The sequence below is a fragment of the Lissotriton helveticus genome, chromosome 3_1, assembly GCF_964261635.1.
Source record: "Lissotriton helveticus chromosome 3_1, aLisHel1.1, whole genome shotgun sequence".
Lineage (NCBI taxonomy): Eukaryota > Metazoa > Chordata > Amphibia > Caudata > Salamandridae > Lissotriton > Lissotriton helveticus.
The window spans coordinates 1,497,048,728-1,497,075,642 of NC_136061.1; the positions used below are offsets into that span (position 1 = coordinate 1,497,048,728).

At 44.4% G+C, this 26,915-nt stretch overlaps 1 protein-coding gene across 1 annotated transcript in view; it reads right to left on the reverse strand.

Moving 5' to 3' along the window:
- The window catches only part of TECTA (tectorin alpha), a 386,873-nt gene that overhangs the window by 268,956 nt on the left and 91,002 nt on the right, over positions 1-26,915 (reverse strand). Inside the window, exons 9-10 of the mRNA XM_078682151.1 lie at positions 5,815-6,388; positions 4,162-4,763 (exon numbers count right to left, since the gene is read on the reverse strand). Coding sequence (XP_078538277.1) covers positions 4,162-4,763; positions 5,815-6,388 — 1,176 coding nt within the window. The remainder of the gene's footprint in view (positions 1-4,161; positions 4,764-5,814; positions 6,389-26,915) is intronic.

Consider the following 26,915-nt stretch of genomic DNA (forward strand, 5'->3'; position numbering starts at 1 on the left):
AACAGGAACGTAGGCCAGTGCAATCAATTTTTTTATTTGATAGGCAAATGTGCTATCTGTTGAGTATAGAATACTTAAAGTGGATTTCTGGAGATGTCTCCATATGCTCTGGTTGAAATGATAGTAGCAACCCTGGATTGCTGTGTGGGGAAATGTTCTCAAAATGCTATTAATCATAGCTAATTCGAAATCAATAATTATTTTTTCTGGAAAATAATTATTGATTTCATTTTTGAGAACATTTAATATTTCTGCATAAGTGTTTTGCTGTTTGTTTGGTAGCAAACAGTAAATGAAAGGGATGTTATAGTTATGGTATAAACCGTGGATGGAATATAGTTGATAAAAAGGTTTTGGGCATGGTTTAAATGTTCCATCCATCATCCATTGGGTACACTGTTGGATTTTTCGTAAATTACTTGCAGTTGCAAACATTATGATTCTGTTTGTACTGCTTTCATTGTCAAAAAGGATAAATTTGTCTTTATTGTGTGTGATGGACATTTCTGGTGAAATAATAATTTCCTCAAAAGTAGTAGGGTTGGGTGGGGTTGTGCAAGTGTGTCTTTTAGTGTATGCAATTGTGCGTTTTAGGGATTCAATAGAGGGTAGTTGACCGGAAGCATGGGCTGGGACTTTTAACAGTTCTTCCTTAAGGATTTGTGTTGTTGGTTTATCACTTTGTGTGCTAGCAGTTTTTATACTTTCTAAAGCATCTCTTATTTCAATTTCTGTGACATTGGGGGGATGATTGTGTTCCCTGGTAAATAACACACTAGTTTCCTCAGTTGTAGCCCTTCCATAACATTTGTTAGAGTAATATTTTGTACATTTCCAGAAAACTTTTCTACCACTTTGTCTTTCCTGATTATAAATATAACCCATATAACATAACAGTAATTTATTTTTCTGTGACATCACAAATTCTGCACCTTCTGTCATTTAGCTTAACTTGTTCTAGGAAAGAGTAGAAAGAAACAAAATTATAAAAAATATCTTTCACTTTGTGGTGCTAACATAATTAATTATGTCTTTATACTTACAGTTACTAACAGTAGTAATCAGAAATCCAGAACTGTATTTTGAAGTCTTTTCTTGTATGTATTTCTTGATTTACTGTTGGTATGAGAATATAGAAATGCTAAGTTAATGTTTACACATAACAAACGATTTTTCTAGGACAAAGCAGTTTTTATTTTAGTTTACTACTACATTTGATGTGAACGTTACATATACTTACTTGATAAAATAGTTGATTTGTAGAATTGGGTGCAGTAGATCAAGGTTATAAAGTTCTGATCTGTAGAGAAGATAGAATAAATAATTGTACAATATTATTAACTATTTTTGGAACTGTTGGTAAATGGCAAATATTTAAAAGTATACTCACTTGAAAAAAAGTAGTTTTGTTTGCTGTAGGTAGAATAGATGTATGATGTATTCTGAATATCTATTGAGAAAATATAAAAAACATAACATGGTGTTAAGAACATATATTTTGTTTGATTTCTGAGGTTTTAGGCCAATTACAATTATACTTACATTTTTTACAAGGGTCGTTTTGTCTTTTGGTATAGTTGATGTTGGATGTTATAATTGGATCTGTAGGGAAGATGTAATATGCAAGATATGTTGTTTAGAAAATATGATTTATTATATTGGGTGTTTACTAACAAAAACATATATACTTACATGTTTAATGAGTCTACTTTTATACATTTGTAGTATAGAGATAGGAAATTCTCTGATTATCTGTGAATAAAATGTTTAAAATAGAGAATGAATCTGGTGAAATAGTGTTTAAAAAAAGCAGTTGGTGTATAACACAACATTAATGTATACTTACTATCTGATTTTCCAGGTGAAGAAATAGGAACATGTATTATGTATTTATTTGTAGTACTTTCTATCAGAAATGTAGAAGGAGATAAAAAGTAAATAAGTGCAAGAGTTAGGAGATATAAGTACATAATCACACTACTAATTTAGATTTCTACATAATGCACTGTTACTTACTTGAATAATTAGCTAGTGAGCTGGATCTTTAAAGATGTTTGGTCAGGAAGAAATCTTCAAAGTTTTGGCATCTTCTTTCTAAGAGTTAGCAGCACCAAATGGTAGAATGTATGTATCCCTTTTATAGTATGTGTATTTTGTGTGCTTTCATTTAATTGGTTGCAGGGTGAAAGGAAGGATTGTATAGGCTAGTTTGAATTTTTTTGGGTTAATTGGTATGTTTGTCGATGTGAGAATGGTGGTATGTGGTGATTTCTGCATTAAAGTCAGTTATTTGTTAAATAAAATAGATATGTAAGTGGTTAAAAATAATGAAAATGTTAGTTAAATGTGCAGAATATTTTCCAAAAGATAGACCGCATTTTATAGAATGTATAGGAAATGTAGTTAAATAGGAAGGTGATAAAAGTAACAGGTATTATATGTAAAATGTTTTTTCTATAGAGCACTGACTTTTATAGACTATTAATATGGTATTTTAGACATGAAATGTAGAGAAAGCAACTCGATATTTTTTTTTTAACGATATTTTTGTAGTCTATATTTTAGTAGTCGATATTTTTGTAGTGTTTGTGGTAATTTCATGAACAACGATATATTTGTAGTCGATATTTACTAAGGCGATATTTATGTATTCGAGATTGTTAATACTCGATATTTTGTAGTCGATATTTTAGTAGTTTGTGTAATAAGTATAGAAAATCGATATTTTAGTACTCGATAAATTTGCTACGATATTTTAGTAAGTCGATAATGTGACCGTCGATAATATTTCAGTGATCCGTTATAATGATATATATATATATGGCCAGGCCAGCAAATTGGAGAGCTTTCAACGAACTTCCCATAACTTCCCATAATTTCAATAGTACTCCATTCTTTGCTTGAATCGCTGCAGTTGGGCTGATTCTGGACCCTTACAATGATTGAGGCCTGGATCAATGCTAAGCAATCATGAAGCTAAAAAAAAACTAATATCTAGCAGAGACTTAACTTAACTTCCTATTTTCTTACAATGCCAAAATCATAGCTATCTGACCTTATAGCAAACTCTACAAAGCTAGTTAAATATGCAGAAAGATACAGGTTTAAGATAAAACAGTAAATTTTGGACCAAGGAAACAGTGACTGAAAGGGTTCATCGGAGAATTGTTGGCCTCTATCTATCTGAGAGGTGTACTAATCTATATTACCATGCCGGTAGGGTGAAGAGAGAATGCCTTACATTTAATACATTGATATGAATAACGCGTCCCCGATCTACTTGCAGTACGGGTTGCGGAACTAGTTGATTTGTTATGTAACATTCGCTATGTAAAGTTAAGAAAAGCTGGCAGTTGTGACGATCTTATAGATATACTGCTGCGAGGCATTGCCTAACTGATGTAGACTACTATACATACTGAGTGCTGAGGGGGGAGGGAAGGGGGAGTTACTATAAGTTGAAATAATGTGGTACGAAGTAGATAAAAATGAAAATTGCATAGTTATACTGGTTCTGATGACAACAAAAGGAAATGTGAAGTTATATAATGCTGCAGTAATTATATGTTTGTGTACTTAATGACCAATGCATCAATAAAAACAAAACAAAAAACCATTTAATACATTGATCTAGTTCAACATTTATCAGATAGACAGGATAGAATTAGCTTTACCTTAATTCTTTCTTAATTTCAGAGCAAGAGGAGTAATTTGTAGTCAAGAGAGAGCAAAGGGCACACTAAATAGCACTTGCAACACACTTCTGCATTCATATTCTGCATTTTATTATCAACAGACAATCTACTTGGAGTACTTAAGATGAGTACCAAGGAGGACGCCAAAGAAAGCTGAAAAATATATGTGGCCACTGATGATCCCCTTCAATGGGATGTGGCCTTCAAGTTTTTTGAAGACTGTTCATTCGGGGACGGAGACAAGTGATTTGCATATTTTGGATCCTTCCCTAAAATAGCATAGTCAAGCTAAAAAATCTGATGAAATAGAATATATTCAGAGCAATTACAAGTGGTTCAGATTAATTCTAAAATTATGATTGATCAGGTTTTTTTTTTCCCTTAACCATGTTTGCTACATGGCCAGTATGACCAGCATGCCTCACTTCACAGTACCTAATAATGCATTCTGAATAAGAGTTCTTACCAGTACAGTGTGTTTGTAAGCTCGATGGATAACGATGTTGTAGTTAAACACTTCCACTTCTACTTGCTTTACCCACAATGCTAGTGATGTGTCACGGTCCTCATTTTTGGCAGTAACTGTAAACTTGGGAACGGAGTCGGCTCTGATCCCAACCACTGTAGTGCAGAGGATGATGGAGCAGCTGCTCTGGAAATCAAAAGGGAACCCATCAAATGTGAGGTAATGGCCATACCCTGACACAATGCAGGAGGCATCTGTCCGCGGCTGGCAGTAGTACAAACCAACTTCCTCCATGCAGTATTCATCGTCCTTGCATACGGTGTTCTCGCAGTAGACATTGTTGTCAGTGCCATTGCAGAAGCACAAGGATTGACAATCCTGATCTACCCAAAAGGTGGCATTGGTCAAAACCTGACGTCCCCCATAATTGCAGCCACACTCTGTTCTTGGGATGCACTTTGTACCATGGAGTGCAAACCCTTCATCGCACTGGCAACCCTCGGCACAGGTGTCCACACACAAAGGTCCTGATACCAAAGTTTCACAGGTCTCGGAGCATGTGATGCATTCCTCAAAGTGACTGTTGTGAGGACAGAGAAGAGCTGGAAGGAAGAAAACAACTAGTCAAGTGACTGGAACATTTTTATGTTTTGTCATTTATTGCTGAGTGAAGATTGATGACTTTAGAAGTATAGAAACAAGTGTTGCTGTTCTACCACAAAACTGAATTCTAAATATCATTCTTCTATAATAGTGTGTCTAGAATATCAACTACTGCAATATCCTGAAATAAGTACATGTAGGTTAGTGTGGATTTACTATTCTTAACCCCATATCTATTTAGGTCTTCATTCCTTATGAAAGTGCATCTGCTGTGTCATCTGGAGTACATCTGTCAAAAATAAAACATTAAAAATAAGTTTTTCCCTAAATAGAGTAGGTGATCTGCCAGGTTGAATGGAGGTGAAACCTCCTTCAACCCAGAGAGCTCAACAGACCACCTGCTTAGGTCTATGAGCCCCCTTTATCCTCTCAGTAACAGGAATAAATCAATTTCCTTGAACAGAATGGAAAGTGGACACACCCAGAGTTGCTTCAGGTAGTGGGGCAAGGATGTTATCCATGGAGAAATATATATTCTCAAATGAGAAATAATGAATGGGAAAAAGAAAACTGCACACATAAGGAAGCATTGGCACATGTGCAGTAGTATAATGTGGAACAATTATGCATGAGGATATGAGTCTGCATGACTGTATTTGAGAGATCACATAGGTTCTCCAGAGGATGCCTGGCAACCATTGGCTATTGAAGGTTTCCAGCCATGCTTGGGGAAACCTTTGTCAATTTCACAGACTCAATAACTTGCACCCATGAGAGGGTGTAAACCTACGGGAGTATGAATCTGGTACACTGTGATTATTGAACCCAGATTTTATTCTGACAACCCTAGTGAAGACTAAAAGTAAATACTAGAAATTATCATTTTTCTTCAAAAAATAGTCAAATGCCTCCTTAAGAAGGAAATAAATACAAGATACTTTATACCACTTTAACTTTCCCAAACTCATATTGTATAGAACCTCCCATATTCAGAACATTGCATTTCACAGCTGACACTAAGGAAAACAGAAAAAAATTATGTTGACTTACGGCAGAAGTTGCGACTTCTCCACTGGCCAACATCCACAGCTGCATTCCTGCAGGCACTAGCATACCTTGTTACTGAATCACAGAGCTCTGATTGGTTCCCACCACTTGTGCACAGACGAAAGAGGCAGGTTCGGTAGTAAGCAGAGACGTTGACCACTGAATGACACTCAAGGAATGAACTATTGCTCGGATCATTGATTATTCCACACTTAGACCTGCTCCGGTAGAACTTCAAGAGTTCAGAGTCATTGTTGCAGGCTTTCAAGAGGTCACCACACTCCCCATTGCAGATTTCATCAAAGGTGGTCCAGCTCTCCAAGAAAACATCCAAGTTGTCAGTGCATTTTCCATTTGAGAAACAAAACTCATCATCTCCATTGCCGTTGAAATAACCACATAACCCTCCTGTGCAGTTGTAGTAAAATGTGGATAAGCTGATGGAGACCAACCCGTAGTCCGTGTACTGGAGTTTGAGCAATCCGTTGGACTCGATAATAGTCCCATTCCTGTTACGGTAAATCTCCAGCTTCCCAGTCGGGTGGAAATAAGGCAATTCTACTTCAAAGCCATTCACCTATGGTGGAAGTAAAATTTTCTAGTGACTTTCTAAACTTTCAGACTTCCGAAAAATTTGCAAAACACAATTAGGCTTTAAACAACCACATACATTCCTGGAGCATCCTTTCTCCTCAGCGTTACTCTACACATGAAATGTCACTGCTGGTGCACACTATTATCGTGTTTATAAGCTAAGACAAACACCCACGTAAATCCATATTTACACCCATAAGAAATAATTTAGTTATTTAGGATTCTCTTTCATAAAGATAAACAAGTAATACTAGCATGAGTAATTGTGCTCAGGTGTCACAGTAACAAAGACATTTTATTATAATGTGATATTCTCAAAGGATAAATATTGGAAGACTAAGGGAATTATAAAACAGCATTTCCTTAGCAAGCATTTCTTTAATTTAATGATATATGTGCAACTTTCATTATATTTATTTACTTTTAAGAGTAAAATTAAAAACATTATTGAGACTATGAAAGGTCTGGGCTATTTAACAAACACTACATATTTTTAGATCAAACTGTTCCCTAGGAATATGTTTTGGACAAACATTTGAATACAAACAAAAATTCAGTATCAAATAATATGATTAGTTTTGTTGAAAAGTAAATCCAGTGCAACTAAGAGCGAGCCAGAGTCAATCTAATGCCCCCAATGGTAAGTATTGAAAATGGCCATCTTGAAAGTGACGCCACAGACCTATAACTGACTGCTGTCTGAAGGATCTAGATTCCATTTGATTCACTTTTTGTTCATCTGGTTTTTCAATGTTCCCACCTCACCCGCCGTTTAATCACATTTTAAGTTTTCAAGCACTTTGTATCATCTTTTGTGGAAAGAAAAATGTATACGTTTATTGACAAATTTGTAAAATGAAATTACGAATAATGGTCTGAAACTGTGTTCTCTCTGTGGCATTCCCATATGCATAATGGAGGACATTGAATGGTACTTTTACTTTTCTGTCATTGAGAACAAATACCAGTACATTAACATAAACAATGTGTGCAATGATCCCTCTTGGCTTTCTCCATCTTCCAAGGGATGACCAAAAGGCTTCATGAAGTTCCGGAAGTTGCTTTCCCTGATGTTTTTGCAAATGGAACAATTTTATGTGTTTTTTAAAGAAGCGCCAGTTCTGTTAAGGATGCTCTTTAACATCCCCAGGTCTAAATCAGCATCCCAGGCCGTAAGTAAACTACATTGGCTACATATTGAGTGGTGCATTGCCTTTAAGGCTCTTTGCCTAGCATATAAGGCACTTTATGAAATTGGCCCTGACTACCTGAAGAATGACCTTAAATGGTACTCCCCAGGCAGATCTCTATGCTCCAGTCACTCTAAAAATCTGGTAGCCACCTCTCCCTCAACACGTGTATATCCTGGGAAGGCAGGAATTTGATCAGATGTACAGCCCTTAAATGGAATAGTCTCCCTCAAACTTTGAAATCTTCAACCACTCTTCTGACTTTTAGAAAATCTCTAAAAAACTTTTTTTTCTCCAACGAAGGCACTTTCTTCATTGAGCACAGACAGCACCAACACCAGGGCGGCTCCTCCATTAGGGCGGAGGAGCGTCGCCCCACTGCATTCTCACAGTGCAAGAAGCAGAAACATAAAATGGTATTTTAAATACCATTTTATGTTTCTGCTTCTCGTGCTGCGAGAATGCAGAATGGTATGCCTGTTTGGGGCGGGTGGGTCGGGGATAAGTGGCTTGCCCAATGTTATGGACCCTGACTGTTTGGTTGGCCCTCTGATACTGACCAAACCAGTCATGCTGTTAGACCTGGCATCTTTTGGCGTGTTTCCCCTGAATTTTTGTTTTCTGACCTCCCTTTTTTGACTCTGTTTTTGCTGGTGTGATGATTCTGCGCACTTTCCTCACTGCTGTTCAGTGGTAAAGTGCAAGTGCTCCTGTATAAAATGTGTTATGGATTGGTGTTTCCATGATTGGCATATTTGATTTATGTGTGAGTCCCTAGTAAAGTGCACTGCGAGTGCCAGGGCCTTTAAATCAAATGCTGTTGGTGGGCTGCAGCACTGGATTGTGCCACCCACGTAAACAGCGCTTAAAGTGTAACTCTGGTCTGCCAATGCAGAGCCTGTGTGCAGCCTGGGGCTGCCATGTCGACTTGGAAAGTGCACAAACTTGCAAGTCCCTAACCCTTCCCTTTTCTACATGTGGGTCACCCCTAAGGCAGGCCCAAAGTACCCCCATGGACAGGGTGCATTGTATGCAAAAGGTAGGGCATGCCCTGGTGTATGTGGCATGCCCTGATAGTGAATTACAGCCTACCTCGTTTTTCACTATTGCAAGGCCACCTGTTCCCCATAGGCCAGAATGGGCAGTTTGATAATTACGTCCTATGATCCTAACTGACTCAGGGAACATGGTAGAAATTCGAGTTTAGTATGCCTGAATTCAGAATAATAAAATACATCTTTTAGTGAAGTTGGTTTTAACATTCTCGGTTTGAAAATACCACTTTTAGAAAGTAGGTATTTCTGACCTAACCATCTAGTCTGCCTCTGCTAGCTTGTGTATTGTCTGTCTGGTGTGTGTGAGACAGGGGCTGGGGGAGACAGGGTGAGTCAGCAGGGCTGAATAGGCACATCTACACACAGAGATGGGTGGGAGGAGTAGCACCTGGGTCTGAATAGGGCTGGGCTCGCCTTCCACAATGCTGGCTCCAACTCCTGTGGTGCGTCTAAGGACCCTGGCCCACACTGACAAAGAAAGAAGGTGCACCCTGGCAGAATGCACCCCAAACTGGTTTCAACTAGTTCCATGTCCCTCTGCCCTCAGAGGACAAAGGAATTGCTGGTATAAATATTGGGGCCCTCACCCCAAGACTTTAGTTTTGGCTGGAATCAAGGAACCTGCCAAGAAGAAGAGCTGGAAGAGCTGCCAGGAGGAGTACTGCCCCTTTGCTGTGTTTTTGCTTTGTTGGGTTGGCTTGCAGCTGCTGCTTCTGTCTTGGGCAGTGGAAGGACTGAACTGAACTTTCTCTACTTGTGCTGAGTGTCTCCAAGGGCCTAAAACCGAGCTGGCCTCCTGTTAAGAAGTCTCAGGGACTGCAAAGACTTCACCAACCTCTGGGTACCGCTCCTGGAACCGCTGTTTCGGTTGCCACAGAGAAGAGGGAACCCCGACCGACTCCGTCAGCCGACTACGTCAACCGACTCCGCGGCTGGCCTTGTGTCCTGAAGGCACCGCAGGCTCCACCGACTCGCCCTGCATCGCACGTCTTGGTCTCACCGACGCCGTCTGCACGATCGTCACCGAGTCGTTGCCTGCACCGCATTGAGAGGCGCTGCAATCAGCACCTTCTCGCTTCACTTCGCTGGCCTGGTCTCACCGACTCGGTCGCCGCTGGCTCGACACCCGTGACCGCCTCGTCACTTACAGCTGTCCGGCTCGGCCAGCACCGATTCCCGCCAACCGGCTCTGTCGCTGCATCGCAACTTGCCAACACCGCATCGAGCACCGTCTGGACTATCCTCACTGAGCCGCTGCTCGCACCGCATCGAGGGACAGCGCACTGTGCACAGCTGCCACATCGCATCACAACCACGACGGATGCCAAGACCGACTCGCACCTTCGTGTGAGCCGCACTAAGAATGGTACTGTAAATGAGTCTGTCGCTCTCTTGCTGGCCCGTACCAACATGGTCAGCTAGAACTGTGAGACTCTGTTGTTTTCAGCATCGCAGTAGACTCAGACTGCGTTACCGACTCGTACGAACTGTGTTTTCAATGTCATTTTGCCATTTAAAATACATCTGGTGAAGCAACTATTTTTAAAGTACTGTATTGTGGATTTTTATCGTATTTGGTCTTGTTTAAGTATATAAAAATATTGGATATTTTTCTAAACTGGTGTGGTGTCCTTTTGAGTGCTTACATTGTATTACTGATGGTTTTGTGCAAATGCTTTACACACTGCCTCTAAGATAAGCCTGACTGCTCGTGCCAAGCTACCAAGGGGGTGAGCAGGGGTTATTTTAGGAGCGTAACTTCCTTATCCTGACTAGAGTGGTGGTATCTGCCTGGCTTTGGTGCAAACTTCAGCCAACCAGAATTGCCATTTCTAATATTGGTTGTCAGCTGTGAGGATAGGACTTGTGTTTGCACTTGACTTACAGTGATTGGTGTGCACTGCTACCATATCGCAGACCATTACGTACCACATACTGTTTTTTTTCCTTTTTGGTCTATTTTTGATCTTGCTAACTTTGAACTTGCTACTTCAACATATCTGAATCCATTGCATCATCTGTTGCATCAGTAGAAATTACCTTTGAGGAGGATGGATTGGAAATCTACAATGTCATGGAGTTGAAATTGATTTGCAAAAACCTGAAAGTGCAGGTCAGAGGCCTCACCAGGATGGATGAGCTACAAAAGGCGCTGGGGGCCTGGGTAGCAGCCAGATATGCCAGTGGGCAATCTGGTAATCTCAGTGGAGAGGCGGATGAGGTTGGCCCAAGGAGAGATGTGCTTTTGTGAGAAGGGGAGCTCTCCAGGCCAGGCGGCAGTAACTTGTCCCCAGAGGAGGTGGGAGGACAGGCGTGAAGCAAGAAAGTTTGAATTGGAGAAACTCAGGATAGAGAGTGAGAGAGAATACAAGAGAATAGCAATGGAGGAAAGGAAGATGATACTAGATCATGAGAGAATGAGCTCAGATGGTGGCAGCAACTCTTCAGCACACACAGACAGGATTGTACACATCCCCAAGAATATAGGTAAAGAGTACAAGATGGGTGATGACATACAAAGGTGGTTTCAAGGGTACGAGTCGTCTATTCATATGAATGGGGTCCCTGAGAGGAACTGGGGAGCGAGGTTGTGGCCTCTCTTTCCAGAGGAAGCTAGGGATACTCTGATAGCTTTGGGTAAGGGGCAGGACCTCACCTATGCTGACACGAAAGACGCTCTGCTCACTAGGTATGGACTCACTCCTGAAAAGTACAGGGATCAGTTTAGGTCCAGTAGAAAGTCTGAGACCAATACTGGGTTGGAATGTGTGGATATGTTCTGTAGGTCGCTGGATGGCTGGGTGAAAGGCAGTAATGTAACTGATTTTCAAGGGCTCTACAATTTGATGGCATGGGAGCACTTGTTTAGTCTATGTTTTGCAGAGATGGGCCAGCACCTAGTTGACAGTAAGCTAACTGACCCCAGGAAGCTTGCTATGGAGGCGGACCGCTGGGTGAGTACCCAGGTCCACAAGAAAGCATTTGGGGGAGACTCAGCCAAGGTGGGCAGAGTCCCCAGCAGAAAGGTGGGGGGGAAAAGGGCAAAGCACAGGAGTTCTCTAAAGGGGGCCCAAACTAGTACCCAGGGTAAAGGTTCCCAGCCCCCAGGTGATAAGAAGAAAGGGGTCTCTACAGGAAAGCCTGCTGAGACAGGCCCCACAAGTGTTATGCATGCGACCAGGTGGGTCACATGAAGGGGGACCCCAAGTGCCCAAAGGGGCCACAGCTACCTACTGGTGGACAGTCCAAGGTGTTGGCTAGTGTAGCACTTGGGGAGAAGGGGAACCCACAGGAGGGTGGGGATCCTGCAGAAATTACCCTCGTCTCACTAGGGGACAGTGAGATGGTCCCAGGAAATCAGGTGCCCCGTAACACAAAGAAATATAGCACCTGAGTGACCATTGATGGGAAAAGGGTAGAGGCTCTCAGAGATACTGGAGCCAGTGTGACCTCAGTCCGGTGTCACCTGGTCTCTGAAGAGCTGGTAGTCCCAGGGGCATTCCACCAAGTAGTTGCTGTAGACAACTTTAAGCACCAGAGTAGGATGGCGCAGGTTCCCTTTGAATTGGGGGGGGGTCTCAGGTCCCTTGAGGGTGGTTGTGAGCCCTTCCATGCCTGTAGATTGTTTGCTAAGTAACGACCTGGAACAGTCCTTATGGAAGGATGTAGAGTTCAGGTCTCACTTGGAGATGATTGGGTTGCCAGAGTGGGCATGCGTGTCTACTCGGTCAATGGCAGCCAGAAAGGGTGATCAAGAGGACTTGGAGCCTGAAGCAGTGGCCCAAGTCCCTGCCAAGAGAAAGGGCAGGGGGAAGTTCCCACAGACCGGGAGGAGGCAGACCTTGAGGGGGACGCCCGGTGTCTACAGGGGAGCAGGTAACCAAACTGGGAGACATCTCGGAGCTGACCCATTGGCAGCAAGAATGGGGCCCCACCAGGGAGGAATTCTGTGAGGAGCACAACGAATGCCCTACTCTGGAGGGTCTGAGGTGGCAGGCTGCAGACCAGGCAGCTGGTAATCACTCCTGGTCACATCTAATCTACTGGTAGAATGGTTTCCTATAGAGTGAGCCTAAGGTCGCTTATCCTGGGTCAGCCCATGTGCTGGTGGTACCCCAGCGCTTCAGGACCTTCCTAATGGGTCAGGCTCATGGCTTGCCTTTGGCAGGACATTTGGGGAAGGACAAGACCTTTGACAGGCTTGTCACCCACTTCTTTTGACCCCAAATGGGAAGGCAGTCAGATGCGCACTGTAGGTCTTGCCAAACTTGCCAGGCAAGTGGTAAGAGTGGGAGGAAGGTCAAAGCTCCTCTTCAACCTTTTCCTGTTGTTGGTACACCCTTTGAAAGGGTAGGGATGGATATTGTGGGGCCACTGGTTCCCAAGACAGCCATGGACAACAGGTACATCCTGGTCTTACCGGACCAAGCCACCCGATACCCCGAGGCAATCCCTCTCCTGACGACGACGGCTCCAGTGGTGGGCCAGGCGTTAATGGGGATCTTCTCCCATGTGGGATTCCCTAGAGAGGTGGTTTCTGATAGGGGGACCAATTTCATATCCAAGTATATGACATCCCTGTGGAAGGAGTGTGGTGTAACCTACAAGTTCACCACTCCTTACCACCCCCAAGGAAATGGTCTGATGGAGAGATTCAACCAGACCTTGAAGGGCATGATCAAGGATTTAACAGAACCCATGAGGCGTAAGTGGGACGTCCTCTTGCCATGCCTTCTCTTTCCATACAGGGAGGTGCCTCAGAAGTCTCTTGGGTACAGCTACTTTGAGCCCGAGTATGGCCACCCTGTCTGAGGACCTCTGAGTTTGGTAAAGGAAGGCTGGGAGGCATCTCCCAGGAAAGCTCCCCAGGATGTGTTTAGAGACATGCTGGCCTTCAGAAACCAAACTGCCCGCTTCAGGAAACTCGCTCAGGTGAACCTAGAAGCAAGCCAGAAAGAAATGAAGAGGTGGTATGACCAGAATGCCACTCTGGTCGAATTTAAACATGGGCAAAAAGTGTGGGTCAAGGCCCCAGTGGAACCTTGTGCCTTGCAGGACAAGTGGACTGGGACATATGAGGTGGTAGAGCGCAAAAGTGACATTGCTTACCTGGTGAATTTTCAGACTCCAGAGAACCCTCTATGGGTCCTTCATTTGAACCGCCTCAAGCCCCACTTCGAGAGGTCCGAAGTGAGTATGCTCTTGGCGACAGATGATGGGGTGTAAGAGGAGAGTGAGTCTTTCCCTGACCTCCTGTCTACCAAGTAGCATGATGGACTAGTGGAGGGTGTGATCCTCTCCCCTCCACTGACTCAAGAGCAGCAGGGGGACTGTTGCCAGTTGTTGGGACAGTTCGCCCCACTGTTCTCTCTGACCCCAGGTGTTACTCACTGGTGTACCCGTGACGTCGACACTGGTGACAGCCTTCCTGTAAAGCACAAGATTTACCAGTTGACTGGCCGGGTCAGGGCCAGCATCAAGGAGGAGGTCTCTAAGATGTTGGTGTTAGGGGTGATTGAGCCCTCCAGCAGTCCTTGGGCCAGCCTAGTGGTCTTGGTCCCAAAGGCTGCTGCACCCGGGGCCACTCCAGAACTGCGGTTTTGTGTGGACTACCGTGGGCTCAATGTCGTCACCAGGACTGATGCGCACCCCATCCCCAGAGCTGATGAGCTCATTAATTGGTTGGGAGCTGCCTGGTTCTTCGGGCACGTTCAATTTAACGCCTGGGTACTGGCAAATTGCCTCATCCGATGGGGCCAAGGAAAGATCAGCATTCTCGACCCCAGAGGGTGATGCCCTTTGGGTTGAAGAATGCCCCTGCCACCTTTCAGAGGTTGGTCAACCAGGTGTTGGCTGGACTGGAGGATTTCAGTGCTGCCTACCTGGATGACATTGCTGTGTTGAGTTCCAGCATGGAAGAACATTTACAGCACCTCCAGAAAGTGTTGAAGGTTCTGCAAGGAGCATGCCTCACGATCAAGGCCAGTAAGTGCCAGATCGGGCAGGGTTCTGTGGTGTACTTGGGGCACCAGGTAAGAAGCGGCCAGGTGGTGCCTCTACAACCCAAGATTGACCATATCCTGGCTTGGGAACCCCCAAGACCCAGACAGAGGTGAGAGCCTTCTTAGGGCTCACCGGCTAATATAGGAGATTTGTTAAGGGCTATGGCACCATTGTGGCCCCCTTAACAGAGCTGACTTTGAAGAAGCAGCCCAGGAAGGTGATCTGTACTCAACCTTGCCAGAAAGCTTTTGATGCCCTGAAGGCAGCCATATGCACGGCGCCCGTGCTCAAGGCACCCGACTTCTCCAACGAATTTGTTGTGCAGACTGATGCTTCAGAGCATGGAGGGGGAGCGGTGCTCTCACAACTGAATGAAGAGGGCCTAGATCAGCCTGTAGTCTTCCTTAGCAGGAGACTACTCCCCAGGGAACAGAGGTGGAGTGCCATAGAAAGGGAAGCTTTTACTGTGGTCTGGGCACTGAAGAAGTTGAGACCATACCTGTTTGGGACTCACTTCCGGGTTCAGACGGCCACAGGCCCCTCCGCTGGTTAATGCAGATGAAGGGTGAGAATCCAAAACTGCTGAGGTGGTCCATCTCCCTACAGGTAATGGACTTTACGGTGGAACACCGCCCTGGTACAGAACACGTCAACGCATATGGTCTGTCCAGGTTCTTCCACCTTAGTGAAGAGAACTCCCAGGAGGGTGGGTAGTTCTCCCTACTTTCAGCTGGAGGGGACATGTGCTAGACCTGGCATCTTTTGGCGTGTTACCCCAGACTTTTTGCTTGCTGACCTCCCGTTTTTTACTCTGTTTTTGCTGGTGTGATGATTTTGCGCACTTTCCTCACTGCTGTTCAGTGGTAAAGTGCAAGTGATCCTGTATAAAATGTGTTATGGATTGTTGTTTCCATGATTGGCATATTTGATTTATGTGAGAGTCCCTAGGAAACTGCACTGCGAGTGTCAGGACCTCTAAATCAAATGTTGTTGGTGGGCTGCAGCACTGGATTGTGCCACCCACGCAAACAGCCCGTAAAGTGTAACTCTGGCCTGCCAATGCTGAGCCTGTGCGCAGCCTGGGGCTGCCATGTCGACTTGGCAAGTGCACACACTTGCAAGTCCCTAACCCTTCCCTTTTCTACATGTGAGTCACCCCTAAGGTAGGCCCAAGGTGCCCCCATGGGCAGGGTGCATTGTATGTAAAAGGTAGGGCATGCCCTTGTGTGTGTGGCATGCCCTGATAGTGAATTACAGCCTACTTCATTTTTCACTATTGCAAGGCTACCTGTTTTCCATAGCACTGAATGGGCAGTTTGATCATTACATCCTATGATCCTAACTGACTCAGGCAACATGGTAGAAATTCGAGTTTAGTACGCCTGAACTCAGAATGATAAAATACATATTTTAGTGAAGTTGGTTTTAACATTCTGGGTTTGAAAATACCACTTTTAGAAAGTAGGTATTTTCTGACCTGACAATCCAGCCCGCCTCTGCTAGCTTGAGTATTGTTTGTCTGGTTTGTGAGTGACAGGGGCTGGGGGAGGCAGGGTGAGTCAGCAGGGCTGAATAGGCACATCTACACATAGATGGGTGGGAGGAGTAGAAACTGAGTCTGAATAGGGCTAGGCTCGCCTTCCACAATGCTGGCTCCACCTCCTGTGGCCCACACTGACAAAGAAAGAAGGTGCATCCAAGCAGAATGCACCCCAAACTGGTTTCAGCTAAGTCCAGGCCCCTCTGCCTTCAGAGGACAAAGGAATTGCTGGTATAAATATTGGGGCCCTGACCCCAAGACTTTAAATCTCGCTGGAATCAAGGAACCTGCCAAGAAGAAGAGCTGTAAGAGCTGGCACGAGTAGTACTGCCCCCTTGCTGTGTTGTTGCTTTGTTGGGTTGGCTTGCAGCTGCTGATTCTGCCTTGGGCAGTGGAAGGACTGGACTGAACTTTCTCTACTTGTGCTGAGTATCTCCAAGGGCCAGAAATGAGCTGGCCTCCTGTTAAGAAGTCTCAGGGACTGCAAAGACTTCCCCAACCTCTCAATACCACTCCTGGAACAGCTTTTTCTGTTGCCACAGAGAAAAGGGGACTGCGACCGACTCCATCAACCGACTCCGCCGCTGGCCTTGTGTCCTCAAAGCACAGCAGGCTGCACCGACTCGCCCTGTACCGCACGCCTTGGTCTCACTGACGGCGTCTGCACGATCGTCACTAAGCCGTTGCCTGCACTGCATCGAGAGGCACTGCAACCAGCACGTCTCACTTCACTTCGCTGACCTGGTCTCACTGACTCGGTCGCTGCTGGCTCGACACCCGTGACCACCTCGTCACGTACAGCTGTCCGGCTCGGCCAGCACCGATTCCCACCAACCGGCTCTGTCGCTGCATCGCAACTTGCCAGCACCGCATTGAGCAACGTCTCACCCTGCACCGCCCGCTGTGGTCTCACCAACGCCGTCTGGACGATCGTCCCTGAGCCACTGCTCGCACCGCATCGAGGGACACAGCACCGTGCACCGCTTCCACTTTGCACCGTAACCGCGACGGACGCCAAGACCGGCTCTGTCACCTGCATCGCAACTTGCCAGCACCGCATCGAGCACCGTCTCGCTCTGCACTGCCTGCCTTGGTCTCACCGATGCTGTCTGGACGATCGTCACTGTGCACCGCTGCCACTTTGCATCGCAACCGCGACGGATGCCAAGACCGACTCGCACCTCCGTGTGAGCCTCACTAAGAAAGGTACTGTAAATGTGTCTGTCCCGCTGTTGCTGCCCGTACCGACATGGTCAGCTAGAACTGTGAGACTCTGTTGTTTTCAGCATCGCAGTAGACTCTGACAGAGTTACCGACCCGTACGAATTGTGTTTTCAATGTACTTTTGCCATTTAAAAGACATCTGGTGAAGCAACTATTTTTAAAGTACTGTATTGTGGATTTTTATCGTATTTGGTCTTGTTTAAGTATATAAAAATATTGGATATTTTTCTAAACTGGTGTAGTGTCTTTTTGTAGTGCTTACATTGTATTACAGTTGGTTTTGTACAAATGCTTTACACACTAAGATAAGCCTGACTACTCGTGCCAAGCTACCAAGGGGGTGAGCAGGGGTTATTTTAGGAGTGCAACTCCCTTAGCCTGACTAGAGTGGTGGTTTCTGCCTGGCTTTGGTGCAAACCTCAGCCAACCAGAAATCCCATTTCTAACACATGCGCACTCTGGATTTTCTCTATGTAGGCTGCATGCAGCCTACATAGAGAAAAAGGCCTCCCTCCAGGCGCCTGGCTGGGTGCCGTCATCACCATTCACAATGCTGCCATTGCAGTGTTGTGATTGGCTTAGGGGAGGGGAGGGAGGATGCCTGCTTCCTGTTCCTGCTGGAGGCAGGAGAGCAGGAAGCAGCAGGAAAACGCGGGCGCGGGACCCGGCCAGGAGCGGGGGCAGTGCAGGACACCATAAGGGACTTTTGTTTTAAAAAAAACCTCCGTGCGACCCCACCTATGAGTCATGCGAGATGCGACTGACCAAGATGCCTCCGGATATATGTTGCACTTTACAAATTCATTCAATATCAATGTGCTGCTTAAAAAAATCTTTTTGTTTGATGCAGTGCGATTAACATTGATAAGGACAAAAACAAGGCAATAATTCACTGAGTTTAACTCAAAAAGATTTTTTGTTGAAAATGTCACTGAAGAAGGGATGCTCCTGAAATTCATCGGGCAAAAAAAAAATACATTGCAGGATTATACAATGTAAATTTGGAAGAAAGAATAATGCTGTAATAAAACTTAAGAAACACATAATTCCTCAAGAAAATACTTTCTTTCAAAGTGGTAACCTAACTTGATAAATAAGATCGATTTACTGAGTGGATTAAGGAATAAAAGTAGTGCTGTAAACCAAGAAACAACTCAGTAAATCTGAGTGGCTTGTAGGTCAATGTGGCAGACGATTTTTCCTAAGATTCCCCTCAGGCTCAAGCTACATCCAGAGGTATCCTCAGCTTACATCATCTCCAAACAGCGAGCGTAAACGGTTTTATTACAAAAAATGGGTGAGGTAGCTGAGTGTTGGAGATATTGGACCACATAGAAACTGTTTTTTTGGCCCTCTTCCCATACTTGGATAGCAAGGTGAGAAACTGGTCTTGTGGATCATACAGTAGGTCTTGAATGACACTGAGGGGCTGAGTATGATGTTGGTGGGTCCGACACTGACGGCGTGTCAGTGTTGGACCCACTGAAATCTGCTCCTGTGGTCTTCCAGCCGCATTATAATGTGACGGGTGGAGGCATCGGGCGGAGGAACCACCTGCGGCACTTCCGACAGCCTCAAGAAGCCAGTCGGTGCATTGGAAAAACACTACAATCCACCACCAGGATTAGGATATCATTTTCCGACAGCTTTCCCATGTCGGCCTTTCTGACATGGAAAGGCTGTCGGAAAATTACTTTGTGGGCCCGTAGCAGGGCACCTTCCCTGCTAGCCCTCCACTATGAGGCCTGGGGAGGCACCAATAGTTCTCCCTAAACATCCCTGCACCATATGGCAGGCACCTCATGGTAAGATGCCTGCCACACAGTGCAGGGATGTTTACGAACATCCATTTTGTTGTGGTAGCTTGTGCTGCGGGACTTTTATGCCCGCCGCACAATCTACCATTGCAAAAGGGATGTTTCTGACCACGGTCACATCCTAATTGTGAGGTCAGAACCCACAACCTATGGCCGGGCAGTTTCCAGACTGATATCGTAATCAGGGCCTAAATCAGTGAGCCCACACTCCACTGAATGGAGGCACTGCCTGGGGCTGATGCTGAGAAAGTCCCAGAAAGAGGGGGCACCAACAAGATCAATGTGGATGACCAAGGACTCTTATGGCCTATCACACAAAATGGTCCTTTGCCGGACCACATAAGTAGTCCGGCCGAGCATGGCAGACCTGCACTGAGGAGAGCAGGATGCCATACAGGAACAGGCAATGGACAGACCAGAAGCTGTGCTGAAATGTGATTGGATCGAATTGTTGAGTGAGATGAGCCCAGCTTGCTTCCATGGAGAGACCCAAGGCTGTCAGGCATCCCCGCACCCAAGAGATGAAAATGTATTGGACCTGTATTGCTCCTACAGTGCTGTTGTGAGAACACCTGCTGGCCTGTCTTTGAAGAACTTGAGGTGTATGTGTGGAGGATTAGGGGATCTCCATAGTAATAGACTAGGCCATGTAGGTAGGACGTCCATGTGACTTTTGACCCTCTTTTTGGATCCCCCAAACTTTACCCTTCATTGTGGACGAAGGAGGGGGTGGAGATTGCCTTTCACATGGCTGAATGTCTGATACAACTCATGGTGGTCTGTGACTCAGGACTGAAAGCCCAGCCAAAGAAACACACTTGCCAAAGAACTATATAGTTCACTGGGTGACACAGAGACCCTGCACATGAGAGATCAAAGATATAGTATTCGCGAGCAGTTGACTGAAAAAAAAACCCTCCCCCTTTGGCCCCACGGGAGATGACACTGTGGCCACTGCTGAAGAGAGCTGGACACTCAATGAAAGTAGATCCTTCAATGCCTCCTCTTGATCAATGGTAAAAGACAAGAGAACTCAACACCCATACCAGGCTGTTACATTCCTGCTTCCCCTCTTCTCCCTCTTTTCCCCCTTCCCCCCCTTCCCCACGCAACCTATCCCATGCTTTTGGCAGTTATGTCCCCAGCTGGAACTTTGACAGCTGGAAGTTGTAGTGTGACAGTTCGCCGGTCAGTTGCATCTGACAGTGACTAAGTTCTGATTACTTGCCTCTCTAAGAACTCCTGCTTTGGGTGTGTTGTCTTACATCTTTAATAAATGGTATACTCCACTAAGATGACTCCGGAGTACATCGTTACATTTATGGCGACGAGGTACCTAACAACACACCAAAGGACCCACAGAAAATATTAAATGAAAAGGATACGAGGAAACACATCGAAGTATGAGAGAAGAATTAAGCGGACCTTCTAATTGAAAAAGTATGAAGAAATGATCATTGGAACACTTCGCAACGACTGTTGATTAAAAGCAAGCGGTGCGGTTGTGTAGAGGAGTAACAAAGGTGAAAATAAAATAAAAAGAAGGTACTGCGATAAAGAATAAGAACTGCGTTTACAAGTGCAACAGAACAAAAAAGCAGGAGAAATAATAGGAATCTACCTTTGTAAAGAGAATCATCTGCATCGCGGACATCTCCCCTTTAGCACACTGCGACGTGTGTGCTACTACCTCAGGCTAGTTGTGCAAGTGTGGAGATAGTCCTGGGGGTGTCAAGAATCTGAAATTGGCTCAGCGGGAAATTCAAGCCATGCAGCCAGTCGAGAGTATAGAGAAGTTCTGTGTGATTCCGGAGTGCGAGCCGAGTTGAAGCGATCGCCATTGTGTGAGAAAATCTCCAAATAAACAGTGGCGCATAGGAAAACGAGTGTCTATTACGACAAACGAAAGCGATGCTATTTTGAGTCTGGAAAATTTACGGTCTAAGCATTTTATCACGCACAGGAAGCGGGCGTGCCACCATTTTAGGAAAATGTAAACAAAGAATTTAGACCAGCTAAAATAACACTGGTGAGGATATTACAGTAAAATTAAACACTCGCATCAGAGCAGGAGGGACGTATGAACAGGCTTCATTCAAGGAAATGAGAGTCATGTGAAACACACAGGTTAGGAGTGTGATGAAATAATTTACAGGAAAATTTAAAGGAAATAAATACTGAAGGTGCTGTGTGACTTCTAAGTAAAATCTACACAGTGTCATCCCTGAACTAATATTATAAAAGTGGACAGTTTTTCTATTTTACAATGACTACGGGGAATGTTTACAATTTGCAACCTCCAGAAGCATTCTTAAAAGGTGCAGGAGTACCATTGGTTAAATGGGAAGAATGAAAGGAGTACTTTTGTAACTACATTTCGACATTTGATGGAAGACGAACCACATAAGCCAGAGGAAAAGAAAAAAATATTATTACACTGTTTGGGAGCAGGTGGCTTAAAAGTGTACAACAACATCACGAAAAAAGTGAGAGAAGGGGAGAAAGAAATGTTTTTAATGAAGCAATGGTGGACTTAGATGGGTATTATAAACCTACTGTCTGTGTTGTGGCACACAGATATAAATTTTACAGAAGGAAACAAGGTAAGGCGGAAGGTAGAGAAGACTATGTGTCAGCTTTAAAGAACCTAGCGCTCACATGCAAATTTGAAAACATGCATGATGATCTGATCAGAGATCAGATAGTAATGTGTGCTGCAAATACAAACATACAGGATGCACTATGGCGAAGGGAGAGAAACCCCTTCAACAAGTTATTGATATTGTTAAAAAGGCAGAAATGACTGGCCACTGCGCAAAGGAAGTTATCAAGGAGAATAAAAGTACAACTGAGGGCGAAAGTGTAGTGGCTAAAATAAGCGTAAGCAAGAACAAGGTTATGGCTTATAAAATGAAAGAGAAAGAAGAGCAGAGCTACAAAGAGAAAGAGAAAACGTATGAAAAATTTAAATGTTACCGTTGTGGGAGCAATAAACATTTGGCAAACGATTGGAAATGTCCGGCTTGGAATAACAAATGCACACAGTGTGGACTTATAGGGCATTTTCAAAAAGCTTGTAAAAGGAAAACGAAAGCCAATGTAAAATATGTAGAGGATGAGGGAGATGACGAGCAAAACTCCTCGGATGACAGCGACTACAACTTGCGTGTACTTAATGTGACTGAAGATACAAGTAGTGAGGAAAAAGAGGAAGGCAAAAAGAAGAAACCCATGTGCATAGTGGAAATAGGCGGTGTAAATATAGAGATAGTAGCAAACTCAGGTTCGCCGTGCACCATAATCAACCGTGAGGTATGGAGAGAGAAGTTCCAACAAAGGCTACGGAGGCAAATGGAAAAACCAGATATCTCACTTAAAACATTCACAGGCGAACCTATTGAACTTATTGGTTTCAGGCAATTAACTTTTACATTTAAGGATAGAGAAACTAGTAGCGAGTTGTATGTCACTGCCGCAGGTCCTTCGGTGTTTGGATGGAAAGACCAAGGAAAACTAGGCATCACTCTTAACCCGAACAGCTCAGAACCATGTGACATTGAAATAGTAAGGGTGGTAAGGAACTGCATACAATGTGAGAATTCAGACAAGACTCAGACTACATTTAGACCCCCAATGCAACCGTTGAAATGCCCGAACATGCCATGGGAGAAGTGTGGCTCAATGGTTAGAGCGGCAGACCCTGATGCAGAGGTCTAGCCCGGGACCAGGGTTCAATTCACCGCCTCGGCGGGTCTTGGGCTCAAAATTCCACAGACCTGATAATTCTCGCCTCGGTGCCTATTCCAATCATGGAGTCCCACTCTGCAACTCTGGGCAATGGCTTGCTTAATCTCCACAACGGCTCCCACAATGCTAAGGATGCCTGGCCTCCACCTTGGGGGTGCCCAGGAGTGGACACCTCACAGGGAAAGCCAGGATGGGTTCCACAGCGGTATTCGTACAAGCGCCTTGAGACCCTAGCGGTTGAGTAGTGCGCTATACAAGTATCAATTTACAATTTATGGGAGAGAATAGGAATCGATATAATGGGACCTATAAAATGGCAGGAGGAACAGGTACACATAATGGTATTAATTGATCACTTCTCAAAGTGGCCTGAGATAAAGGTTTGCAAGAAGGCGGATGCAACTCACCTGGTTACATTCATGGATGGCATATTAACGAGGGAATGTATACCAAAGACAATAGTTAGTGATAAGGGGAGTCAGTTCACATCGGGCATATTTAAGAAATTCAATGACAGGAATGGTATTACCCACAAAACAACTTCTGTTTACCACCCGGCTGGAAACGGGGCCGTGGAAAGATTTAATAAGGTAATAAAAGGCACCATTCTATTAGCTAACAACAATGGCAAATGCTGGAGGAAAGAAATTAATAAAATGATTTGGGGGTACAGAATAACACCGGGAGAAGAAACATTAGTAAGCCCCTTCGAAATCATGAGAGAAAGGACAGCATTTGCCAAGGAAAAAATTGGACGGATCAAGACAGCCAGAAAAAGTGAATGGTCGGCGTAAACGGTCAGGATAAGAATCCAAGAGACACAAGCACTGTGCAAAGAGAAGTTTGACAGTAAACATAACTATAAAGAAATCAACATCAAAGAAGGAGATATAGGGAGAGTGGCAAAAAGTGGACACACTGTCAAGGGACAGAATAGGTTTACAGCATCATTAATTGTAGAAAAAGTCTTTTGTAACTCTGCACGCATCAGCAATGGTAAGATGTGGCATGCCTCAACTATTTCCATTTGTTCCAAACCAGATGTTATCCAAAAAAACACCACAGAACCTAAGCCCAGGGACGAAGTGAAAGACGTGGTCTAAAAGGACATCTATGGATGGTTGCGCCAAGTAAAATATGAATCAGACGGAGATGGTGATAGCATAATTACGTCAATAGGCAACAAATGCACCAGTGATGTTCAGGAGCACAAACTTATTGAGTATAGTGGTGAATACAGAGACCCCAGTACGGGAGCCTCAGAAGTATCACCTGACGCTAGTAGTTTTACCACATCTGGGAAGATTCAAGATGCATCTGAACTTAAGTGCGAGAAGAGAGACCTCGTCACCAGAGAGACAAGTAGCTCATCTGTTTCGGAAGGTAGTCCTTCACCTGAACCTGAGCACGTGGCAGATATAGACGCCATGTCAGAAGAGGCCAGCACCAGTGATGTTCAGGAGTACAAACTTATCAAGTCTATTGGTGAATACGGAGACCCAAGAACGGGTGCTTCAGAAGTATCACCTGGCACTAGTAGTGTTGCCACATCTGGGGAGGATCAAGATGCAATGGAACTCACGTGCGAGAAGAGAGTCCCCATCACCAAAGAGACGAGCAGCTCATCAGGTTCGGAAGGTAGCCCTTTAGCTGAACCTGAGCACATGTCAGATAGAGACGCTATGTTAGAAGAGGCCAGCACTAGTAGTGTTGGTCGTAGCTTGATTAAGCCAAGCAAATACAAAGACATTGTTTACGACTAGTTAATCTGTTTAGTATACTGTGCTTTCCCCTGTTCTAGGTTTCCTTTTCAAGGGACTCTAGGGAAGGAGATGTGTTACGTTTCTGCTTCCCCTCTTCTCCCTCTTTTCCCCCTTCCCCCCTTCCCCGCACGGCCTATCCCGTGCGTTTGGCAGTTATGTCACCAGCTGGAACGTTGACAGCTGGAAGCTCTATTGTGACAGTTCGTCGGTCAGTTGCAGCTGACAGTGACTGAGTTCTGATTACTTGCCTCTCTAAGCACTCCTGCTTTGGGTGTGTTCTCTTACAACTTTAATAAAAGTAATACTCCACTAAGCTGACTCCGGAGTACATCGTTACACCGGCTAAAAGTGTAAATTAATGAAACAGAACCAATGTCCTTCGAGTGAGGAAAGTTGAAAACCAGGGTGTTGGTGGCACAGCTGCACAAACCTCAGACACTGCCATGATATCACAAGCAATAGACAACACCCACTAAGTTGTTGAAGCTAAATTTGATGAAGTGAGGTCAGATGGGTCCTTCTCCAACAAGACTTAAGAAACAGTGTCGACAGAGTGTTGGAGGTTTAAATCTGCATCTTGGAGCTAGAAGACATGGGGCAGGGATTTAAGGCAATGGTTTCAAAACTATCAGTCTGGAACACTTTCGATGTGAACAGGAGTGCTGGAGAACTGGTCTACCACACTGCATTAAGTGCTGGGGTTCCTAGAGAGGAAGGAGAGAAGGGGTAACAACCAAGAACAATTCCTGGATACTTGGATCAGTCTAGGGGCCTGGTGTGTACCTTTCCCCATGTTTTATAGTCAGGGACACTGGAATTGTGCAACAGGAGAGGACTAACTTATTTGGCAGAGGTGACTACATTATGTGTCGAGATAAGGCTATATGTGAGGCATAATTCAGCATATTTTATTACAGTATTACTGCATATTGTTTGTCTTTTTCACACTTGTTAAAAGTGCCTGGGCAAACGTCCCTCCTCATTAGAAACAGTTTAACATTCAAATACAGGAATTGGCTGTTGAAAGGTGGGCAGAGAACTTTTGCAAAAGGCCTTCCGCTGCATGGCAAAAGATTGTGCTGCATTTTTGTAACTTTTATTATGCTTAAGTGAGAAACAATCTGCAAATTATGCAGCAGATGATGGAGTATGTGGCAAATGTTACAAATCCACTACTATGCAGAAAACAGCAAAGCCTCAGAATCACATATTTCCAGGAATCCCTCTTTATAACTAAACTGAGAGAGCCCACTGCGCCTTGCTTCAGCTCCCTCTCAACACTGTTTCTCATCCACTCGTAACCAGAATATTGAACTACAAAAGACCATGACACAATTTCCTATACATAACCCTATAAAAGATTTGGCTGAATATCTGCCTTCCAGCCTTCCCAGACTAAACAAGACTTGTGCAACAACAAGGGAAAAAGTACCACGGGTTAGAGGCATCACTAGGAAGGGCCTGTTGGGAGTGATGGCACATCTGTAAACGTCCTCTTCCCCACCTTGTGCGTCACCGTTGGTGACAGGCAAGAAAAACAGACACTATCCTCTCAGACACATGAAGAAAATGTTGTTCCTGTGTACATATAATGTTTTACTTACTCTTACATTTCCTAAGTGTATTTGCTTTTCCCAGGAAGGAGTGTTTCTGTAAATGTTAATTCAACATATTATGCATTTATAGTGCATGGTGCAAAAAAGTCACTATTATGTAGCTGTGTGAGTTCAAGTTGTGGGTGGGCTATGATTGACAACTGTGGAGTTCAGGCCGAACACAGTGAACATTTTTCACAGTGCCTTTCATTGGTCCATAAAGGGGTTTGTAATACATGCTCGTCCAATACTTGGCCTATCTCCTGAGCACACAGTGCAATGATCAGGTGTGCCAATTGTAATTATGATTATATGCACAACTGTGTGAAGGAATAAGAGCTATAAAAATATTGCTAGAGCAAAAGTTGAAGAAAATGTAGTGTGTGCAGGTGAGTGGGTAAATTTCTTTGTAGGGATTGCTGAAGGGAAAGAGCTGCAAAGAGGTAAGTGCAGGAGCGAGTGAAAAGAGGGTGCTGCAGATGAGGTGTGAGTTATGCAGATTGAGTGTTTCAGAGAGATAGAAGGAGAAAAAGAGAATAAATGTCTACTAAAGAGAATAAAGGAACCAGAAGACGA